This window comes from Oncorhynchus tshawytscha, linkage group LG18 (genome assembly GCF_018296145.1).
Source record: "Oncorhynchus tshawytscha isolate Ot180627B linkage group LG18, Otsh_v2.0, whole genome shotgun sequence".
Taxonomy (NCBI): Eukaryota; Metazoa; Chordata; class Actinopteri; order Salmoniformes; family Salmonidae; genus Oncorhynchus; species Oncorhynchus tshawytscha.
Window position 1 is genome coordinate 13,977,193 of NC_056446.1, and position 21,864 is coordinate 13,999,056.

General features: G+C 41.2%; 3 protein-coding genes across 5 annotated transcripts; 1 reads left to right on the top strand and 2 right to left on the bottom strand.

The window, feature by feature from the left end:
- Window positions 1-1,054: 1,054 nt before the first annotated feature.
- ppil4 (peptidylprolyl isomerase (cyclophilin)-like 4) lies at window positions 1,055-9,225 on the bottom strand. The gene is made up of 12 exons (XM_024377891.2): window positions 9,076-9,225; window positions 8,583-8,715; window positions 8,362-8,479; window positions 8,076-8,218; window positions 4,461-4,557; window positions 4,144-4,260; window positions 3,790-3,914; window positions 3,578-3,644; window positions 2,318-2,429; window positions 2,047-2,137; window positions 1,813-1,933; window positions 1,055-1,557 (listed from the first exon to the last, which is right to left on the bottom strand). Exons 1-12 carry the CDS (start codon window positions 9,143-9,145, stop codon window positions 1,384-1,386), a joined length of 1,368 nt encoding a protein of 455 aa, XP_024233659.1. The 5' UTR covers window positions 9,146-9,225; the 3' UTR covers window positions 1,055-1,383.
- A 139-nt stretch (window positions 9,226-9,364) lies between these two features.
- On the top strand, window positions 9,365-13,585 carry ginm1 (glycoprotein integral membrane 1). Its single transcript, XM_024377893.2, has 8 exons — window positions 9,365-9,590; window positions 10,009-10,080; window positions 10,174-10,273; window positions 10,353-10,507; window positions 10,656-10,815; window positions 10,945-11,156; window positions 11,252-11,415; window positions 11,907-13,585. Exons 1-8 carry the CDS (start codon window positions 9,501-9,503, stop codon window positions 12,013-12,015), a joined length of 1,062 nt encoding a protein of 353 aa, XP_024233661.1. The 5' UTR covers window positions 9,365-9,500; the 3' UTR covers window positions 12,016-13,585.
- Window positions 13,583-20,229, bottom strand: katna1 (katanin p60 (ATPase containing) subunit A 1). 3 transcript variants are annotated; one of them, XM_024377889.2, is made up of 12 exons: window positions 19,979-20,228; window positions 19,817-19,876; window positions 19,277-19,439; window positions 19,023-19,168; window positions 18,465-18,654; window positions 17,983-18,098; window positions 17,742-17,847; window positions 17,485-17,643; window positions 17,213-17,339; window positions 14,868-15,002; window positions 14,589-14,715; window positions 13,583-14,343 (listed from the first exon to the last, which is right to left on the bottom strand). In XM_024377889.2, the coding sequence occupies exons 3-12, from the start codon at window positions 19,436-19,438 to the stop codon at window positions 14,145-14,147; spliced, it is 1,467 nt and encodes a 488-aa protein (XP_024233657.1). In that variant the 5' UTR covers window position 19,439; window positions 19,817-19,876; window positions 19,979-20,228; the 3' UTR covers window positions 13,583-14,144. The 3 variants fall into 3 exon arrangements, with proteins under 3 accessions (XP_024233657.1, XP_024233658.1, XP_024233656.1); XM_024377890.2 differs by having other exon boundaries at window positions 18,465-18,633; window positions 19,817-20,229; XM_024377888.2 differs by having other exon boundaries at window positions 19,817-20,228.
- Window positions 20,230-21,864: the final 1,635 nt, after the last annotated feature.

A 21,864-nucleotide genomic window follows, 5' to 3' on the forward strand; every position in this document is an offset into this window, starting at 1 on the left:
GTAGTATTGTTTTCAATTCCTTAAACAGTTTGTGTTTCCTAACCAGGCAAAACGAAATAGTAGGCTGGTGACTGGTGGTTATGGGGAATCAAGAGAGTCGCCTCTGCGCAGCCTGATAGTCGGAGCCGGAGCAGAGCTTGCCTGCCCACAACCCTCACTTGCAGCTCACCAGCTGATATAAGCTACGTGTGCTGGGTGTGGCGTGCCCTTTCACTGCCAGATAACAGAACCCTTGTTGCTCTGCGCATCCAGTGCTGCTAATATTTTCCTTACCATAGTACCCTATCTAGTCCAACTGCAAATACAAGTCGCGAGAAGGCGAGTCACCACTGGTCGAATCCAAGTCAAATCAGAAGTCATGAAAATCTGGACTCCGTCCGGACTACAACACTGGGTATCATGCTATTTCATTGACATACGGCATTAACTCATGGGGAGGATGACACAGGAAATCCCCTCTGCAGTGCATACAGACAACTCACGCTTTCCATGCCCACTACCCAGCTAACAATTCTAGGGTACAGAGAACGTTTTTGTAATATTACCCGTGATCTTCCCCTAATGTTTGAGAGTCTAGTTTTCCGTTAGTTGATGGAACATTCTATGTTATCAAAAACCTTCTTAAAACATTTTTTGCATGTTTTGGTGTTAAAGTTGAGAATGTTTCTTTAATGTAAAAAATTACTTATCTAGAACGTGGTTACAATATTCTCAGAATATACAATGTTCTAGATGCGTTTTAAGAACATTCATGTGTCTGAGGGTTAAAATTGTGGGAATATTTGTTAGCTGGGTACATTTATTTTCTGTACAAAAGCTGGGAAAAAAACTACAGTCAAAAAAAAGGTTAAAATATGAACGAACATTGGGGGGGAATCATTCACCTGCACATTAATAAACAGAAAGGGCAGTGGGGTATAAGTCAAACCAAAATACAAATATACTTATAGAACGTTACTGACTGGGGACTTAGTTATGATGTGTGTATGGAGATTGATTTGGAAAATGCTGTGTAGACCTAAATACAGAATGTTGCCCTATAGGAATCGAGTGGTTCAGGCGGAAATGTTTTATTATTCATAATGAGCAGTGTTCTCAGGTTATGTAACACTGTGTTACTTCCAGGTAATTAGGGTAAACATCCCAGGATATTCCCCCCATGTAATGTGAGGGCCGAGTCCCTAGTGCTGCTCTCTCAGACATGAGTGGTGTTGGGGTAGTAGGGGCCACAGTGACAGGTATCAGGGCGGTCCAATTCCATTTCAATTTAGTCAATTCATGAAATGAACTGACATTTATTTTTCAAAGAGGATTTTCCAATTCCATATATGGATGGGGAATTTAAATGGAATTGGCCTCATCCCTGTTCCTCTCCCTCTCTCATCATCGGTGTCTGCTCCTCTCCTTGTCTTTAGACTTCTTGGGTGAGCGACTGCGGCTCCTCTCTGGGCGGTGCTTTTCACGGGACTTGCTGTGCTTGTGGTGGCGGTCTCTTTCCCTGGAGCGTGAATGCTGCCGGTCTGCCTTTCTCTCCCGCCTGGGCTCCTCACTGTTCCACTGTAGGTATAACATAGGGAGAGAAACAGGTTGGACAAAGGTTCAAGATAAATCTTTGGTGGTGTAGAAACAAAGCTCTGTGGAATGACTCAGTATACCTCAAGTGACTAGTGTCACAACTAATGAAATGACAAGCCATTCCCAAATGACACGAGTCATGCTTATTCTAATGCTCTTACTGAACATTCTGGTGAAAGAAAGTATATGTTCCCACCACAAGGAAAGCAATTAGCTCAAAAGACATTTTCGGGCGACCTTGGATTTCCTGGTGTCCTCGTCATCCGAGTGATTGTGTTTCTTATCCTTGTGTTTCTTCTCAGCATGCCGATGGCTTGTTCCTTCTTCCTCTTCCTCTAAAAGCAGGTCGTATTTGGAGCTTTTGGGAATGTTTAGAAAAACTTGAGGATGTAAAGTTTGCCAAGTCTTTCAGAGAAATGTAATATTCTCCTCTACATATTGAATAGCAAATATAAACACATTTAAGGATACTCCTGCTTAGGTTTGACTTTATCCTTAAGAGCTAATTTGGATCCCGCGTCTTTTTCATAGGCCTTGAAGTCCTCCTTGGTATACTTTCCACCTAGAAAACAAAAGACCCATGTGAAGTTCTCTACTTAGCAGAGGTGAATGGCACATCCTTTAGTTTAAGTGCCTTATTAGGGCTTAATTGAGTCTCTGAAAGTATACATAACACATACTTTATGGATCACACAAAACCTTTAAATAAAAGTCCAAGTGAGTTGTTTTAATAAGTGTTTACCTTTGCCTTTCCATTTGATCTTTGAAACAGACTGGCTGAAGTCCACGTGTATGCGCCTGTCATCTATGAGCACATTGTCCATCTTGAAGAAGGCCTTTTCACAGTCCTCCTCCTGTGCACAGAAAGGACATCAATTGCATCTAAAAGAGGGTCATGTGAGCCCTTATGGATCCAGTGAACAAGGGAATTAATTTCAGTAAACAAAACCATATGACCATTCAAATGAATTCATTTGTACCCTCTCAATTCTGACTAACTGGCGCCATCTATTGATATTTTGCACAACCGCACTTGAATTGTTCAAAAAGGAATCTCTATCTTTATATTTCTGTCTTGATTTGTATGCTGAACAAAAATATAAACGCAGCATGCAACAATTTGAACGATTTTACCGAGTTACAGTTCATATAAGGAAATCAGTTAATTTAAAATAATTTATTAGACACTCATCTATGGATTTCACAACTGGGCAGGGGTGCAGCCATGGGTGGGCCTAGGAGGGCATAGGCTCACCCACTGGGGAGCCAGGCCAAGCCAATTAGAATGAGGTTTTCCCCACAAAAGGACTTTATTACAGACAGAAATACTCAGTTTCATCAGTGCCTGGGTGGCTGGTCTCAGACGATCTCGCAGGTGAAGAAGCTGGATGTGGAGGTCCTGGGCTGGCGTGGTTACATGTGGTCTGCAGTTGTGAGGCCGGTTGGACGTACAGCCATATTCTCTAAGATTTAGTTGGAGCTTGCTTATGGTGGAGAAATTAACTTTCAATTCTCTGGCAACAGCTCTGGTGGACATTACTGCAGTCAGCATGCCAATTGCACAATTGCAAAACTTGAGACATCTGTGGCATTGCATTGTGTCAAAACTACACATTTTAGAGTGGCTTTTAATTGTCACCAGCACAAGGTGCACCTGATCATGCTGTTTAAATCGGCTTCTTGATATGCTACACCTGTCAGGTGAATATCTTGGCAAAGGAGAAATGCTCACTAAAGGGGATGTAAACAAATTTGTGCACAACATTTTAGAGAAAAGCTTTTTGTGAGTACGGAACATTTCTGAGACCTTTAACTTCAGCTCATGAAACATTGGACCAACACTTTACATGTTGCATTTATATTTTTGTTCAGTGTACTTATGAACATGAGTGGAGCAATGTTCAACTTTTATTTCCATGCATAATCAAAATAGGGCTAAAATGATTTTATGATAACTCATGGTACCATAAAGCAATCATGTGAAAACCAAACCAATACACACCTTTTCAAACTCGATGAAAGCATAGCACAGAGACTCTCCTGACTTCCAGTCTCTGATGATCTCACAGCTGTAGCAAATTAAGAACATGTTAATCATCGTACAGTTCACCAACATTCAATATTTAAATTGGTTAGGACTAGGTCTATTTAAAATTAAATATGTATCGTAATGTTATGAGGCCAGTATATGGAAATAGACAGGGTCTATTTTACCACTTAATAAGTCCGAAGCGGGAGAAAATGATCTCCAGGTCTTCATCTGTGGTCACAGGGTTCAGCTTACACACAAACAGCACATTCTCAGGAGGTTTCACTTCCGCATCAGGGAGATCACCCACCTACACAAGCACATACACACGTCAAACCACAAAACTCTTATAAAACCACCATATAATGTTTACAACACTAATATGTTCACTAGCTAATTAACTACTACAGCAGAAGTAATGTTGGGTTCTTCAACAGCAATCTGTACAAACAAGTGGTAATGTTGCCATCACTCCTGAAAATATGGACATCCTCTACAAGGTTAAGTGGATCGAACCCCGAAACCCGCCCCCCTCTCACCATCTCCAGCAGGATAGCCTGTGTCTTGGCCTCCTTCTCCTTCAGCAGCTCATCCAGCTCCTCAGCCTTCTTCCCATCTGTGTCGTTGATCACTTCATCAGCTCCAATACGACCACTCTGCACAACAAAGAGGGGCCAGTAAGGTTAGACGTCAGAAGTTGCATCGTTCATTGCTTTCTAGTACTGAAGACAATAATGAACTAACTTAAACCTATTTAATTTTAGATTAAAGTAATATCGTTTACAATACTTCTGCTCTGAAAGGGAGATATGCATTGCTTTTAATTCAACGGTACAGAAAGTGTCCAGTCACATACATCCAGCTGTTCCTTGGTAGGCTCAGGGGAGCGGTCAGGCACGGGCAAGTCAGCAGGGTCATCGAAAGGGTCTTCCAGGATCACAGTGTGGTTTATTCTGCAATAACAAAACAAGTATCATACCTATTTTCTCTCCACCTTATACTGGGATGTCTATCTGAGTAGGTCATTTTATTGAAACCACTGTAGCAGGGTTTACTTTTGGAAAATGTGCCGCCGGACATTTAAAAGAAAAAGCTACAATATGCAACTTTTTGGGCGACCTGACCAAATTTGCATAGAAATGTGAGTTATAGATCTGTCATCGAAAGAAAGTCTAAGAAGTAGTAGATCTGTTATGTGTGTGCTATTTCTATGCTTCCCATTCAAGTTTCATTTTAGAGAGTGTTTTACTTTCGGTTTTGTACATCAGCTTCAAACAGCTGAAAATACAATATTTTTGGTTATGGAAAATATATTTCACAGCGGTTTAGATGGTACAATGATTATCTACACTAGACTTGCTTGTTTTGTCACAAACTGAAATTCGGCCAACTATTAGACTTTTTGCAAATTGGAAATTATTTCTGCATGTTGCACCCTTAATTTACCAGACATTTGAGAAATTTACCGGACCCATACACCTGATTAGGGCGTCCACCCACAGTGGTCCGACTGACAGAAATCGCATTTAGATTAAAGTCATTTATATTAACAGAACATGGAAGTCGAGGATGCAACGATGTGCGGTCCTTCTTACCGAATGCTGATGCACACTTTAAAGATGTTAGAACAACTGTCCACATTTACTTTTCATCAGTCAACAAGATGAGTACCGAACAGCAAAATCTCTAGCCCATGTCAATCTACACTGAACAAAAATATAGTTACAGTTCAGTTCAGGCACGACTCCAACACCCTCATCAAGTTTGCCGTTGACACAACATTGGTAGGCCTGATCACAGACAACGATGAGACAGCCTATAGGGAGGAGCTCAGAGACCTGGCCGTGTGGTGCAAGGACAACAACCTCTCCCTCAATGTGATCAAGACAAAGGAGATGATTGTGGACTACAGGAAAAGGAGGACCAAGCAAGCCACCATTCTCAATGACGGGGCTGTAGTGGAGCAGGTTGAGATCTTCAAGTTCCCTGGTGTCCACATCACCAACAAACTATCATGGTCCAAACACACTAAGACAGTCGTGAAGAGGGCACGACAAAACTTATTCCCCCTCAGGAGACTGAAAAGATTTGGCATGGGTCCTCAGATCCTCAAAAGGTTTTACAGCTGTACCATTGAGAGCATGGTTGGTTGCATAACTGCCTGGTATGACAACTGCTCGGCCTCCAACCGCAAGGCACTACAGAGGGTAGTGCGTACGGCCCAGTACACTACCCAAGTTAGGGGCCAAGTTTCCTGCCATCCAGGACCTCTATACCAGGCCCCATGAGGAAGGTCCTAAAATATGTCAAAGACTCCAGCCACCCTATACATAGACTGTTCTCTCTGCTGCCGCAAGGCAAGCGGTACCAGAGCGCCAGGTCTAGGTCCAAAAGGCTTCTAATCAGTTTTTTCCCCCAAGCCACAAGACTCCTGAACAGCTATTCAAAGGGCTACCCAGACTACCTCTTTCACGCTGCTGCTACTCTCTGTTTATTATCTATGCATAGTTACTTTAACTCTACCTACATGTACATAATACCTCAATTACCTCAACTAACCGGTGCCCCCGCACATTGACTCTGTACCGGCACCCCCTGTATAGAGCCTCGCTATGTTTTTTTACTGCTGCCGTTTTATTATTTGTTACTTTTATTTTACATGTTTTACGTAACACTTTTTCTTAAAACTGCATAGTTGGTTAAGGGCTTGTAATGAAGTATTTCATTGTATTCGGCGCATGTGACAAATTCAATTTGATTTGATTTAAATGAAATCAGTAAATTGAAATAAATAAATGAGGTCCTAATCTATGGATTTCACATGACTGGGAATACAGATATGCATCACAGATACCTTTAAAAAAAAGTATGAGATGTATATGGATCAGAAAACCAGTCATTATCTGGTGTGACCACCATTTGCCTCTTGCAGCGCGAAATCGCCTTTGCATAGAGTTGATCAGGATGTTGGTTGGGACCTGTGGAATGTTGTCTCCTCTTCAACGTGTGTTTTGAAGTTTTTCTATGCAAGTCAGTTAAGAACAAATTATTATTTACAATGACGAGTTGCGTTGCTGGATATTGATGGGGACGGGAACATGCTGTCATACACGTCGATCCAGAGCATCCCAAACATGCTCAATGGGTGACATGTCTGATGAGTATGCATGCCATTTCCAGCTTCCAGGAATTGTGTACGGATCCTTGCGACATGGGGCTGTGCATTATCATGCTAAAACATGACGTGATGGGAGTGGATGAATGGCAAATTGCCATTGATAAAATGCAAATGTGTTTGTTGTCTAACTTATGCACGCCCATACCATCACACCACCATGGGGCACTCTGTTCACAACGTTGACATAAGCAAACCGCTCACCCACACGACACCATACACACTGTTTGCCATCTGCCCGGTACAGTTGACACCGGGATTAATCCGTTTCAAGCATGCCAGTAGCCATCGAAGGATTTGCCCACTGAAGTCGATTACGATGCCGAACTGCGGTCATGTCAAGACCCTGCTGAGGACGACTAGCACGCAGATGAGCTTCCCTGAGACAGTCTGTGCAAAAATTATTCAGTTGTGCAAACCCAATGTTTTATCAGCTGTCTGGGTGGCTGGTCTCAGACGATCCTGCAGGTGAAGAAGCCGGATTTGGAGGTCCTGCGCTGGTGTGGTTACACATGATCTGTGGTTGTGAGGCCGGTTGGACGTACTTCTCTCTAAAACAACACATTCTCTAAAACGACCATGGAGGCGGCTTATGGTTGAGAAATTAACATTCAGTTTTCTGGCAAAAGCTTTGGTGGACAGTCTTGCAGACAAGCATGCCAATTAAAAACTCCCTCAACATGAGACATCTGTGGCATTGTGTTGTGACACAAAACTGCACATTTTAGAGTGGCCTTTTATTGTCCTCAGCACAAAATGTAATGATCATGCTGTTTAATCAGATTCTTGATATGCCACATCTGTATACTGTATGCGTATAGATAAACAAGATACATAACAAATATACTGTACACATGCACCAATTTAATTGTATTTTAATCCAAATTAACCTATAGACCAATGAGAATGACCAGTCAAATGTATTTATAATCGACAGGTATTTACATCAATAAATAGGCTAAAAAACATGATTTTTTATTAAAAATCCCTTCGCAAAATAATGATTTTTAGCCTATTAATTCATAGAAATACCAGTCGATGTAAATACATTTGTCTGGTCATGCTTATCGGTATATAGGTTAATCTGGCTGGTGCCAATTTTATTTATCAGCTTTTCTATTTATTTATTTTAAATCGACCAAAAGCAGGCTATTACCGTCTAACGGAAACCCTGCACTCTTGCTATTCATGGAACCGTGAGTGTTTATTATATATTTTTTTGTATAAAATTATATTCTAACCTCCCTCTAAAATGGCTACATTAAAATACGATTAAAGGAAATTCAATTTGCTGACCTGATATCCTGAAAAGGGATGAAATCCTTGTCAACGAAGGTCTCATTGATCTTGGCCAAGACGTCCATACCCTCTGACACCTCTCCGAACACAGTGTGGACCCCATCCAGGTAGTCCAAGTTCTCACCAGTGGTGATCAGGAACTGGGGACCAAAGAGATTGTTACAGCACAAATAAAAGATTTCAGATGCTTGCCATCTGTCCTACTCGAATCTGTAGGCTAACATTGTGGCTTTCAAACTGATAGCAGTTAAATACTGAGGAGGTGGATGGCAGTTTTACCAACCTGAGAACCATGTTGGTCACTGCCATTGTTCACCATGGACACCATCCCCTTCTTTCTGTGTTTGATCCGTGGGTTTTTCTCTGCATCATAGAAGCGGGCCTGGTCTCCATATAGTTTACTGAGGGTATAGAAAATAAATCATCAACATTCCTGTGAGATATAAACTACAGCTGGGATGATGATTTTGGACAATGCTGTTTATGCTAAGGAAGAGGACTGACCCATAGACAGATTCTCCACCACGGCCAGTCCCAGTGGGATCTCCAGTCTGCACAATAAAATCTCTCTGGACATTGTGGATGAGGCAGTAATTGTAGAATTTGATTTTGCATAACTTCAGGAAATTCAGGGATGCTAGAAAAAAAAGGAGCTGATCATCATTATGAGAACACATCACATTCATAAGACATTAGGATTTCCTTTCCCTGAGTTTCAATGATTGCGCCACATCAACACAGAGTGAACTGTCAGATGGAGTGTCCCCAAAGTAATCCTATCTTTTTAAATGTTTGTTAGCTAGCCGAAATATAACATTAACAACAGGTAGCATTTGCTATCGCTGGGTAAATGAATGGTTGGCTATCTTGTTACCTAGCACTTGCTAGCAGCAACTTAAAAGGCGATATTTGACTTTCTGAGAAGCTTTAATTATTACGAAATGTAGGCTGTGTTACCAAATGTTAGCGTCGGATGTGTTGGTGCATGTTTTCTTACTTTTAGGCCTTTCTTCTGTAAATAAATCAATGACGATATCACCCAAAGTTGTTTCAAGAAGAACCGCCATGTTTGCAGGGTGACTGCGCAGCTGCGCACGCGCTCTTGTTTGGTTCCGGTGTAACTTGGGGGTGTTGTGGGTTTCCACTAGTTACCACAACCACAAAGTCAGAACGTCTATATGGTAAAAATGTACGAAAACAAAAATATTTTTGTTGTTGTCTTATTTTAAGGTTAGGGTTAAGTATAAGGTTAGCCACGTGATTAAGTTAAGGATTAGGTTTAAAATCACATTTTAAGAATATAAATCGTAGAAATAGGCGGAGTTTATGACTTTGTGGCCGTGGTAACGACCGTGTTGTTGTTTCCTTTGATCAGACTGAAAATAAGTTTCCTGCAAAATATTTTTCAACGACCGCTAGAAGATGGCGATGAAACGAACATCAAGTTATTCTCTATTTTTTCTGTTTATGTCGTTTATTTTAGCTGAGTCTGCACCTCGACAGTTGAACACGGTAGGAGACAAATTTACCACGGTACTAGACTAGATAGCTATACAAAAAATGTTTTATAAAAATAAACTAGTCTAGATAACGTCAACTGTTAGCTGGTCAAATCAACAAGGTAACGTTAGTCTTAACTATGTTTACCTACTGTGCTGAATGCAGCTAACTAGCGAGTCAACTAATATTGGTAGGTAAACTAGCTGGCTAATGATGCTAACGTTACCTTTGTTGCTATCTGACTCACTGCAGCTAGCTAACTAGCTAATGTTTATGTTTTTATCCAGGTAGCATGAGAACAATACAAGCCAGGTAGAATGCCCTGAAGTGTCACTCTCACTGGTCCTGATGTTTTGGTGAATAATGTTATTTACCTAGCTAGCTAATGTGTATATCATGTTCCTCTTTCCCATTCATGATTCTCACACAGGAAAGCATTCTGATCAATGTGACAGCAGGGACATTGGCTGACACACAGGTGCAGGAATCCAACAACTTGCAGGTAAGCTATAATACTCTGAAGTTGTCTATTAATAAGCCTGTCATAATGGTATTGGATAATAACATAATTAAATCAATACATTTACCTTTTCAGATCAACCTGAATATTTCAGTGGATGAAGAACAGGTGCTCATCAATGACATCCCTGTGGAGTTGTCAGGGGTGACTAGGTTGAACTGCCAGGCCTTGCTGTGTGAGTAGTGAAAATGCTTCTGCTGCTTACAGAACTGCATTATGCACCTGATTAATACAGCTTTTTACTCTGTTTACAGTGGATACCATCAATGGAACCAGTGAATTTGAATCTGGTGACTATGTGTCCACTGTCACCCGGGTGATGGTGAGCCAGAATCGCCTGTGGAGTGATTCAGAAGAGGTGGTGGCTCTCCAGGTGTTCAGCGAGGTCATTGAGATGGAGGGGAAAAAGGTCAAGTTACTTGATGGAGAAAAGGACAATAAAATAATTGTGTTAAGATATTTGTCACAGCTAAAGGATCATATTTTCACCATGGTGGGTGGTACAATGATGGTAAATCTGTGATCTTACAGCTTTTGTGTCCTTTTCTATCACTTAGGTCCAGCAGCCAGAAATGTGCGAAGTGAAGATACTAATGAGCCCCAATTTCCAGAAGCTTGCTCAGTATACCAACACCTACCCCATTGGACACAGTGAGATCTTCAGGATCCCAAGGGAAAATGATGTGGTCATCACAGATCCAACAAATCCTAAAAAAGGTATGCAAGAATGAACTATTTTCGTTCTTGTACTTTTACATGAAAAGGACAAGTTATCTCAATTCCATTACTAAAGTAGTGTTCCTAAATTAGTTTGTGAACGGTAATGTTCCACTTCCTTCTGCTCAGCTGAAGACCAAGTGATGTCCCATACCACCATTCATTACCCTCTGAAGCATGCTGACACCACCCAGGAGGAGATTGCTGCCCCAGGCAAACTCCCAGAGACTCCCCTTCGCATGGACCCAGACTTGCTGTATGATGAGGATGATGACTTGGGAGGGCTGTCGGATGAAATGCGGACGGAGGCACCGCTCAAAGAATCCATCTCCTCTTACAGTGTAAGTAAATTGGACATCAGATCCAAATCAAATCCACAAAATACATTTTCTAGAATTTGCTCGGAATGTGCTTTGAAGTTTGAATCTGTTTGCAGGCCATGTGTCGATGGGTGGAGGAGGTGAGGGACCGCCTGCGACGCTTCTGGTCTGAGTCCTTGCCCCTGTTCTTCTTGATCATGTGGGTGGTGGTGATTGGTGTGGTTGGGTCAGCGGTCATTGTCAAGATCCTGGACATGCTCTTCCCAACATGTGAACACAAGTATGTTTTCACATAGGTCCTGTTGTGCCTGCTTACATGATCGTTGTAGAATTAAATGAAACATTGCCAGGTCAGTATGCAGGATTTTTCATTGACCACACCTTACTGTCAAGACCATTTGAGGCACATCAGTCGCATCTTTTCTTAATGTGGCAATCAGCAGTAGAAACAAAAGTGTCTTCCCCACCCCTGTTTTAGTAAAAAGCTGAGGGATGGCTGGAGAAATGTAACCACACTCAAATTCATAGACAGAGGTATGGATGCAAGGACTGAACATCCATGCTAATGCTATCAAAATTAGTTTGAACCAAACATTGGAGTATACTTCGGGTTCTGATAGGGCACGACAGCTGAACTAAGCACATCTTTTTCAAGAATCAATGGGTACATATTAATGATTGAAGTTTAAAATTGTAAGTAGCACTGCTGATTGCCCCCTTTTTTAAGTGTGATTTTTACTAGGAAAATTAATGTTGTACTTTTTCCTCTAGGGGAATTTTCCATTTAAATCCTGTGACTCTGATGCCTGAAGATGAGAAACACACCCTGCTAGAGAACATTGAAATAGAGGCAGAGGAAAAAGCCTTAAATGAAAACTGAAGACTGATGAAATGGAGTGAGTCTGATTGCAGCTGTTGACAAGGCATTATGTGGTTAGAGAAACCATAATCTTTTTGTAGCACTTAAACATTTATTGCATACACATTATTTGCTTTATACCCTCTACTCAAAACATGAATCTGTTAATACTGCAAGCAGATCATACTTATGGACCTAGCTACCTACTGCACACTGTTACTTTTAATATTATGATTGTGTTACCTCAAGTTACAATATTACTTTGTGTTAAGTTTGGATATACAGGTAGCCTAGCGGTGAAGTGTTGGGCCAGTAACCTGAAAGGTCGCTGGTTTGAATCCCCGAGCTGACTGTGAATATGCCAATGTTCCCTTGGGCAAGGCACGGAACCCTAATTGCTCATGTCAGTCGCTCTGGATAAGAGCGTCTGCTAAATGACAAATGTAAATATACCACACGTTAATATCGATTTCTTATTGGTTTATTTTGTTATTGCTCAGTTCATATTTTATCATTCTGACTGGAGGATTGAACTGAGGATTGTGTTTGTCTGCATTCAAGACAAACAGCTTTTACTGTTTTTTTTGAGCCAGTACATATGTCAAGGCCTCACCTATACATTAATTGTAAAAGGATCAAAAAAGAAAAATATTGAATGTTGCTATTGCATTTAGACTAAGATCGACTCTTGGCTGCGGTAAAGTTCATAAAATGGACAGGAAGGCCTAGTCTTGCACCCATAAGTGCAGTGCAGAATAATGATCAAATATGAAATCTAACCATTTCAATTGTTGAAGACTGTTCCTACAGTGGCGCGACTTCTGGGGCATATTCACTTGGCTCTGTCACAGAAGATAGACCTAGAAACTATAGCATGGACATGAACTGGAGAAGAGATTCATTTCCAGTCTTTACATTCCAATTATGTTCACTCTGGAAACATTGCACTCACAGAATAAGCCCCCGCTGCTTTAATGCCTGTTTGTATGCATTTGAACTGAATATGGTTAACGGATGTTCTTTGCAATTAATGAAAATGGTGACACTTATGACCTTTTTATAAAGCGCATCTTGTCTCAATATAGTTATAGTCAGACCTACTCTTCTCCCAGTAGCATATTGGCTGGTTTGCCTCAAAGGCATGACCAAAATATAATTGTATCAATGTGATTCAAGGCTAGGCTCCTGGTTGACCTATGCATGGCATTGAATGGGGCCTTGGCACATTGACCTTCTGCCTCAGCAGAACTTGCAGGAGGCCGTAGTAGTGAATGCAGTTGGCGGTCACAGAAACCGCTTCATAGAAGGAAACTGCATGCCGATTTGAACTTCAGTGAATGGGTGAAGAACGCAAGTTATTTTACCTTTTTGTTGCTTCTATGGTGCCTCAATTCCATTTCAGTCTTGTGTTGTACTGAAGCATGGGAGCATGACTTGTGTGCATAATGTATTTTCATTCTAATCAAACTACATTGAATTCTCAAATGCTGCTCAATAAATGTGTTTCTGTAATGTTCGTGACATTCACGCTACACAATACAGCCAGGTTACATGCAAATAAAGCACATGGAAGCCTTGTCAATGCAAGTAATATTTGACTTTTATAGCTTTATTAAGACATGGTTAGTGTTCTATGATTGGTATATAAATTCACATCCACAAAATGTGGGTAGAACCAGTTGGTTCCCTAAATACATATTTAGAAATTAAATCAAGGTCATAAATGTTTTCTGGTAGTGCATCTTTGATTAACTGATAGCAGTAGCACATCTGATAAAACCCAAAGACACTGGATACTTTGGTAGCAAAGGAGTTAAATTGAAATAGAAAGGACCATAGAATTTGCTGTCATGAGACCTGGTAGTGCAAATGAATGAACTAACTTAACAGCTAATCTACTAGTGTAAATTGAGCTATAATAAAACACAAATCAGAATCATTTGGTTTTCAACAGTCTTTGTTCCAGCACTCCTGGGCCTTTATAGAACAGCTTACTTAGGTGCATGGTTACCCTGCTTTAAGGCATTTCACATCACCTAGCCTAAGATAAATAATTTACAAAGAAAGGGAAACCATTACAGTTAAATTATTGTTCCCAGAATATCAACAGAGCATCCCACCAAATCCCCTGCAGGCTTCCTGATTAACTCTCAGCAGGAGCCAAACTCTTCAATCCACTTCTCATACTTCTCTAGATCGGACGCTGATACAGACTTGGACACTTTCTTCAGAGAAGACTCAAAGTCCTCCATGGTGGTGGGCATGTGCATCTCGGCTCTGGAGATGTTACGGATCTCCTCTGGCGTCAGCCCCTCGATCCTTCGCCGCATGGCCATCAGAGAGGCGTCCCTACAGATGTAATGGACACAGTGTTTACTAAAGGCAGTGGAACACACCTGACTTTACTCTATCACATAAGGTGAAGAGTGGTTCAATCCACCATTATTTCCTAATTGAAGAGGCATCTCGTTTTCAAATCAGTGATAGTCTCAGCTGAATTATTGTATTTGAACAAATACACAAGTGTTTATTTACGACTGGTTTTTGTTCGCTTAAAATAAAAAATTTAAAAACCTGAAAAGATAAGGCCTTACCTGCAGACATTGGTGATGTCTGCTCCTGAGTAGCCCTCACTCTGCTCTGCTATCTTTGCCATATCCACATCATTGGCCAGCTCCAGCTCCTTTAGGTTGATCCTCAGCAGCTCCACTCTGCCCTTGGCTGCAGAGAAAACAAGCCAGTCACACCATTGTGAACACACACATATATATACACATACATATACACATATATATACACACACATACACATATATATACATATATATATATATATATATATTTCAGGAAAAACGTGTTCCAATGATTGTTGACCTGAAGGCAGAGGGATGTAGATTCTCTTCTCCAGACGTCTCCTCAGAGCCTCATCGATGTCCCAGGGAAAGTTAGTGGCTGCCAGCACCATCACCATCTTAGAGGGATCCTCATTATCTGATGCTCCTCCCACACCTAAACAGCATAAAATCCCATAAACAATCAAATCGATATTATCACTGCTATGTATTTAGGGTACAATCTATTGGGCAATAAACATTGTTGTAGAGACATGAATAGTGCATGTACCAGTCGTGCATGCACCAGTGACTAAAAAAAGTGGTCAGATGAAGCAGATGCTAAACTACAGGACTGTTTTCCTATCACAGACTGGAACATGTTCTGGGATTCTTCCGATGGCATTGAGCAGTACACCACATTAGTCACTGGCTTTATCAATAAGTGCATAGAGGACGTCGTACCTACCGTGACTGTACGTACATACCGCAACCAGAAGCCATAGATTACAGGCAACATTCGCACTGAGCCGAAGGGTAGAGCTGCCGCTTTCAAGGTCCGGGACTCTAAACAGGAAGCTTACAAAAAATCCTGCTATGCCCTGCGGCGAACCATCAAACAGGCAAAGTATCAATACAGGGCTAACATTGAATCGTACTACACCGGCTCCAACGCTCGTCTTATGTGGTAGGGGCTTGCAAACTATTACAAACTACAAAGGGAAGCACAGACATGAACTGCCCAGTGACACGAGCCTACCAGACGAGCTAAATAACTTCTATGCAAGCATGAGCGCCAGCTGTTCCGGACGACTGTGTGATCACGCTCTCCGTAGCCGACGTGAGTAAGACCTTTAAACAGGTCAACATACACAAGGCTGCGGAGCCAGACGGATTACCAGGGCGCGTGCTCCAGGCATGTGCTGACCAACTGGCAGGTGTCTTCACTGACATTTTCAACATGTCCCTGATTGAGTCTAATACCAACATGCTTCAAGCAGACCACCATAGTCCCTGTGCCGAAGATCAAAGGCAACCTGTCTAAAATGACTACAGACCCGTAGCACTCACGTCCGTAGCCATGAAGTGCTTTGAAAGGCTGGTAATGGCTCACATCAACACCATTATCCCAGAAAACCTATACCCACTCCAATTTACATACCGCCCCAACAGATCCACAGATGATGCAATCTCTATTGCACTCCACACTGCCCTTTCCTACCTGGACAAATGGAACACTTATGTGAGAATGCTATTCATTGACTACAGCTCAGCGTTCAAAACCATAGTGCCCTCAAAGCTTATCACTACGCTAAGGATCCTGGGACTAAACACCTCCCTCTGCAACTGGATCAACCCCAGGTGGTGAGGGTAGGTAGCAACACATCTGCCACGCTGATCCTCAACACTGGAGCGCCCCAGGGGTGCGTGCTCAGTCCTCTCCAAACACACCAAGACAGTTGTGAAGAGGGCACGACAAAGCCTATTCCCCCTCAGGAGACTGAAAAGATTTGTCATGGGTCCTGAGATCCTCAAAAGGTTCTACAGCTGCAACATCGAGCGCATCCTGACTGGTTGCATCACTGCCTGGTACGGCAATTGCTCGGCATCTGACCACAAGGCACTACAGAGGGTAGTGCGTACGGCCCTGTACATCACTGGGGCTAAGCTGCCTGCCATCCAGGACCTCTACACCATGCAGTGTCAGAGGAAGGCCCTAAAAATGGTCAAAGACCCCAGCCATACACTTTTCTTTCTACTACCGCATAGCAAGCGGTACCGGAGTGCCAATTCTAGGACAAAAAGTATTCTCAACAGTTTACCACCAAGCCATAAGACTCTTGAACAGGTAATTAAACAACTACCTGGACTCTGCATTGTGTGCTCCCCCCCCCCCCAACCCCTCTTTTTCTGCTGCTGCTACTCTCTGTTCATCATATATGCATAGTCACTTTATCTATACATTCATGTACATACTACCGCAATTGGGCCGACCAACCAGTGCTCCCGCACATTGGCTAACTGGGCTATCTGCATTATGTCCCATCCACCAACCCCTCTTTTACACTACTGCTACTCTGTTCATCATATATGCAGTCACTTTAACCATATCTACATACTACCTCAATCAGCCTGACTAACCAGTGTCTGTATGTAGCCTCGCTACTTTTATAGCCTCGCTACTGTATATAGCATGTCTTTTTACTGTTTTATTTCTTTACCTACCTATTGTTCACCTAATAACTTTTTTGCACTATTGGTTAGAGCCTGTAAGTAAGCATTTCACTGTAAGGTCTACACCTGTTGTATTTGGCGCATGTGACAAACTTTGATTTGATTTAATTAATTTGGCCTCCCAATTAAGCAGAGTGGCTGCTGTTACTGTACCATCCATCTGGACCAGCAGCTCTGCCTTCACCCGCCGGCTAGCCTCATGTTCCTCTGACGTTCCTCTGCGGCTGCATATGGAGTCAATCTCATCAATGAATATGGTGGTGGGGGCATAGAACCTGGCCTGTTCAGAGGAGAAAATTAAACACTGAAGAGCCACACCTCAAAAACAGCCTTTTCACATTTTCGTAATATGATGCTGCCGGTTCTCTCTTTCAGGAAGAAAAATGTACTGCACGGGCAGAGGAGCTGATGAGGCAGAACCTTACCATTTCAAATAGAATGCGGACTAGTTTTTCAGACTCTCCTCTGTACTTGGAAGTGAGAGTAGAAGACGAGACGTTAAAGAATGTGGTTCTGCACTCTGTGGCAACGGCTTTGGCCAGAAGAGTCTTTCCTGTGCCTGGAGGACCCACCATAAGCACACCCTAAGAAAATATTGCACATGTATACATCACATTAGCAAGGCATATCAACCAATCCAAATGATATACAAATCAAGTGGGCCTCGGGCTTCGATGTATACCTTCCATGGTCTTCGTATTCCTTTGAAAAACTCTGGCATCCACATAGGTAGCACAACAGCTTCTTTCAAAAGCTTTTTTGCTTCTTCCAAGTCTGCAATATCATCCCTATAGGCATTGGGGGGGAAAATATTTCCTGTTAGACAACTCTTACAACGAGAAACATACGTTATATTTTTAGGATAATCCTGGAGGTTAATGATAGCTGTTCAGGGAGGTTAATTGATAGCCAGTCAAACATACCATTTGACATTGGGGTTCTGTGAAATGATGTCTCTCTCCAGGGCCTCAATAAGGTCTTTGTCATATCCTTGTCCGTCAAACCGCTTCACCTCTTTCTCTGAGACTTCAGCTTTGTTCTACAAGGCAAACATACAGGAAGATTGTCAGCCCTGAGGGGGCTCACTATGTAGCAGAGGCTCGCTCTATTCCAGGAACCAAACTGACAAGGTGGTGGTGATGATTTTAGGTAAACAGAGTGAACAATGTTTGGTCAACAGTGCAAATAGCTTTCAAGTTAAGGTTGGGTAATGCCAGGCAAAGCATTAGACATTTTCCCTGGGACAGTGATCATTTATAAAGTTGATCCTTTATATTTTTGTGCGTTTACAATGAAAAGATAATCCTCCTTGTGGTAGGAGTGGTCTATGTGTGTATTATGTAAGGGTGTAACAAAGAATCTTTCAGTCCCTATTTGAGCCCTTGATGGTACATTGTCATTTTACCTTGTCGTCTTTTGGTTTGGCTGGGGGCTCTTTTTTTTCCTTGCCCTTCAAAGGTTTGGCTCGGTCCCCATTGGCACCACGTGGTGACTGGCGATGCTGAGCCCGCACACCGGCCACACTCAGGCGGTTGTTGTGTGGTTTACTGTCTTTGTAGGGAACCGGGGGCCTCCTAACCGGAAGAGGAGAGGCTCTTTAAGGAAAGAAGGGAATAGTACATCAATCAGCCTAAGCACTCCAAATAATACTTTTAGGTTTAGCTAGTTTGTATCTTAAAAGATGACATTTGGACATCAAGTGGGTGCCTTTGTGAGTGCTGAAAGAGCAGGCCACTACCAGGCACTCTGAGCACTAATCTCACTCATATGACTGGATCATTAAGTTATTTTCTTCAGACGGACAGCTTATTCTCCCCTCTTACTAACCAAAGTGCAAACCCCATCAGATACTAATGCAAAGACATGAAAACAACTTGAATATATTTTCCAAGTAAATGAATGACTGGGTCTCTAAATATATACACTAGAATAGAAATCTGTGTGAAAGGAGTCCATGCTGTACCTGCGCTCTACTTGTACAGGCCATATGTCATTAATGTCATCTTGATTACTTGGTGGTTTGGATGGGGTGGTCTCCAGTTGAAAACTTTCTAGAGTTGTCATTATTTCTTGAACCTGATTGTTTTCTTCGTTTATCTCTTGCCATACCTGTAAAGAGATGTCAATAGCAACATTAGAAAGGCACATTTGCTGACCAAAACTCTGTTCCAATCAAACAAACTTAGGTTTAACAATGACTAATGTCATAGATTTTACCTGTTGCCATTTCTGTTGGAAGCTACTGTCCCGTACTGTGAAAAGGTATTTCTTGATTTGTTCAAGTACTCCCCGATAACAAACAATAGCAGAACTGTAGTTCCCAAGCAAAGCGTACTCTCGAGCAAGTTTCACGTTTTCATTGATCTCATGCAGACTCATTCTAGAGAGATGAACATTTTATTAGATTAAAGTGATGTTTTTTGTGATGTTATAATGCAGTTCTCCCCAGAAGGCATGACAACAGAGATCCTGTAAAACAAAACATTAAATGGCACAAGATGGACATGAAGATGCCAGCTGTGACAGGGAGTTGAATGATATCGGATTGTTAGCTTAGCATAACTTGGCTAGTTTGTTAACTAACACGTTTCAGATGAAGGAACGAATATCACAATTTAGAAAATACCAGCAATAAAACTCGCAAAAGTATTTGTTACATAACGTTACTGGCACATAAAAACACATTTCATGTCAAATTAGCAACTACAAACTAACTCCCAAACTTCTTTAGCATGCTAGTTTGCTAGCTACACCCACCTGTTGCATTGATGTAAAAAACAAAATACGACACAAAAAGTGTAGAACCGCACCCAAGGACTGAAACAAATCGAGTCAAGCGTTTAAAAATGGCAACAACAAAAAATATAACGTTAATTACATTTCTTTTCGTTAAAACCACACCGAAACCCGACAACACACCCGCCTATGAACGTTTGAAGCTGTCAACTCAGGCGTCATATCCTGAACTGGAATCAGAAATGGAACAGCAGCAACAGCAGCATTATTTTAACTCTTTCATATACAACACGTTAAAATACAAATATGGCTTTGACCCTCTTCAACAGACGACACCTTTGGGTGGACAGATTTTGATTTGTGTGGTACCCTCAAACACAACTCTAGACCTCGACGCGAGCTCCACTGCGTGTTTTCATTGTTCCCCACTAATCAGGGACAGTGGTGTAAAATACTTAAGTAAAAATACTTTAAAGTACTACTTAAGTAGATTTTGGGGGGGTATCTGTACTTTACTAATTAATATTTTTGACATCTTTTACTTTTAGTTCACTGCATTCCTAAAGAAAATAATGTACTCTTCTTTACTCCATACATTTTCCCTGACACCGGAAAGTCAGTGTTACATTTTAAATGCTTATCAGGACAATTTACACACTTATCCCAAGAAAATCCCCGGTTATCCCTACTGCATCTGATCTAGTGGACTCACTAAACACAAATGCTTTGTTTGTCGATGATGTCTTAGTGTTGGAGTGTGCCCCTGACTATCTGTAATTGGAGTGTGCTCCTGGCTATCTGAAATCTGTAATTTAGAAAACAATCGTGCCATCCGATCTGCTTAATATAAGGAGTTTGAAATGATTTTGACTTTGATACTTAAGTATATTTTAGCAATTACATTTACTTGTGATACTTAAGTATATTTAAAACCACTTTTAAATGTGCCTTTAGAGGCCATGCAATTCTATGCTCATCTCTAAAACAAAGGCAATTTAGGTCAAAGAGTACATATTAACAAAAGAAATAGAAGGACTACAACTGTACCATAGAGACAGAATAAGTTAGGGGAAAAACAAAAGGAAATGGTCTAATTCAAGAAAGATCAAATGTAATATATTTTAAAAAATAAAGCAAACTGGATGGAATATGGAGAAAAATGCCCCATACTCTTTTCTAATCTTCAACATAGAAATGCTACCAAAAATGATTTACTGAAACTAATGACAGAGTCACCCATGATTCACTAAAGAATATTTTGAAAGAGGAAGCAAAGTACTTTAAGCATATGTTTTCATTTCAGTCTCCTCCATCTCCACTAACCAAAGTTAATTCTATGGATTTTTTTTCTATTAATAATGTAAAATGAACAGCTGTAGACTCATGTGAAGGCCACATTACAGAGGAGGAACTCCTTGATGCTATTAAAGCCTTTAAGTCCGGGAAAACTCCAGGGCTGGATGACATACCAGTTGAGGTATACCAAACCTTTGTTGATGTACTCAGAGGACCATTATTAATATGTTTTAAACATTCCTATAAAATGGTAGATTATCAGATACTCAACAAGAAGGTCTGATTTCATTATTCCTGAAACAGGAACCAGGTGGTAAATATAATAATCCAGTCGGTTTCAAAAATTGGAGGCTGCTTACACTTCAGTGTTGTCATGCATAAATTCTAGCAAAATGCATAGCACATAGAATTTAAAAAGTATTGTTGGAAATTATTCACCCTAATCAGACAGGTTTTTTACATGGACGATACATTGGCAGTGGTGTAAAGTACTTAAGTAAAAATACTTGAAAGTACTACTTAAGTTGTTTTTTGGGTATCTATACTTTACTATTTATATTTCACTATTTATATTACACCCTGAGGAAGGCACAGTGATGCCGAAACATTGGTGAATAGCCATTACATTTTTGGAGATTATACATGCAGTGTGCGACTTTCTTTTGATAGTTTACAGTTTATTCGCCATTAGTCAGCACCTCCACACAAACTATTTTCTGGGTGTGCGCCAGCTCATGTTTTATCTACTATTTCTATTTTTGACAACTTTACCA

Bases quoted from the DNA above. Each gene is read 5' to 3' on its own strand.
- ppil4 (XM_024377891.2), bottom strand. From the start codon at position 9,145: ATGGCGGTTCTTCTTGAAACAACTTTGGGTGATATCGTCATTGATTTA. The intron at 8,219-8,361 runs GTTGGTAAAACT...TTTGGTCCCCAG, and splicing joins GTGACCAACATGGTTCTCAG to TTCCTGATCACCACTGGTGA. The intron at 3,915-4,143 runs GTGAGAGGGGGG...GTGCTTGTGTAG, and splicing joins AGGCTATCCTGCTGGAGATG to GTGGGTGATCTCCCTGATGC.
- ginm1 (XM_024377893.2), top strand. From the start codon at position 9,501: ATGGCGATGAAACGAACATCAAGTTATTCTCTATTTTTTCTGTTTATG. The intron at 9,591-10,008 runs GTAGGAGACAAA...ATTCTCACACAG, and splicing joins CACCTCGACAGTTGAACACG to GAAAGCATTCTGATCAATGT. The intron at 10,816-10,944 runs GTATGCAAGAAT...CCTTCTGCTCAG, and splicing joins TCCAACAAATCCTAAAAAAG to CTGAAGACCAAGTGATGTCC.
- katna1 (XM_024377889.2), bottom strand. From the start codon at position 19,438: ATGAGTCTGCATGAGATCAATGAAAACGTGAAACTTGCTCGAGAGTAC. The intron at 17,644-17,741 runs GTATACATCGAA...ATATTTTCTTAG, and splicing joins GAATACGAAGACCATGGAAG to GGTGTGCTTATGGTGGGTCC. The intron at 14,344-14,588 runs GTAAGGCCTTAT...TTACATCTGTAG, and splicing joins GACATCACCAATGTCTGCAG to GGACGCCTCTCTGATGGCCA.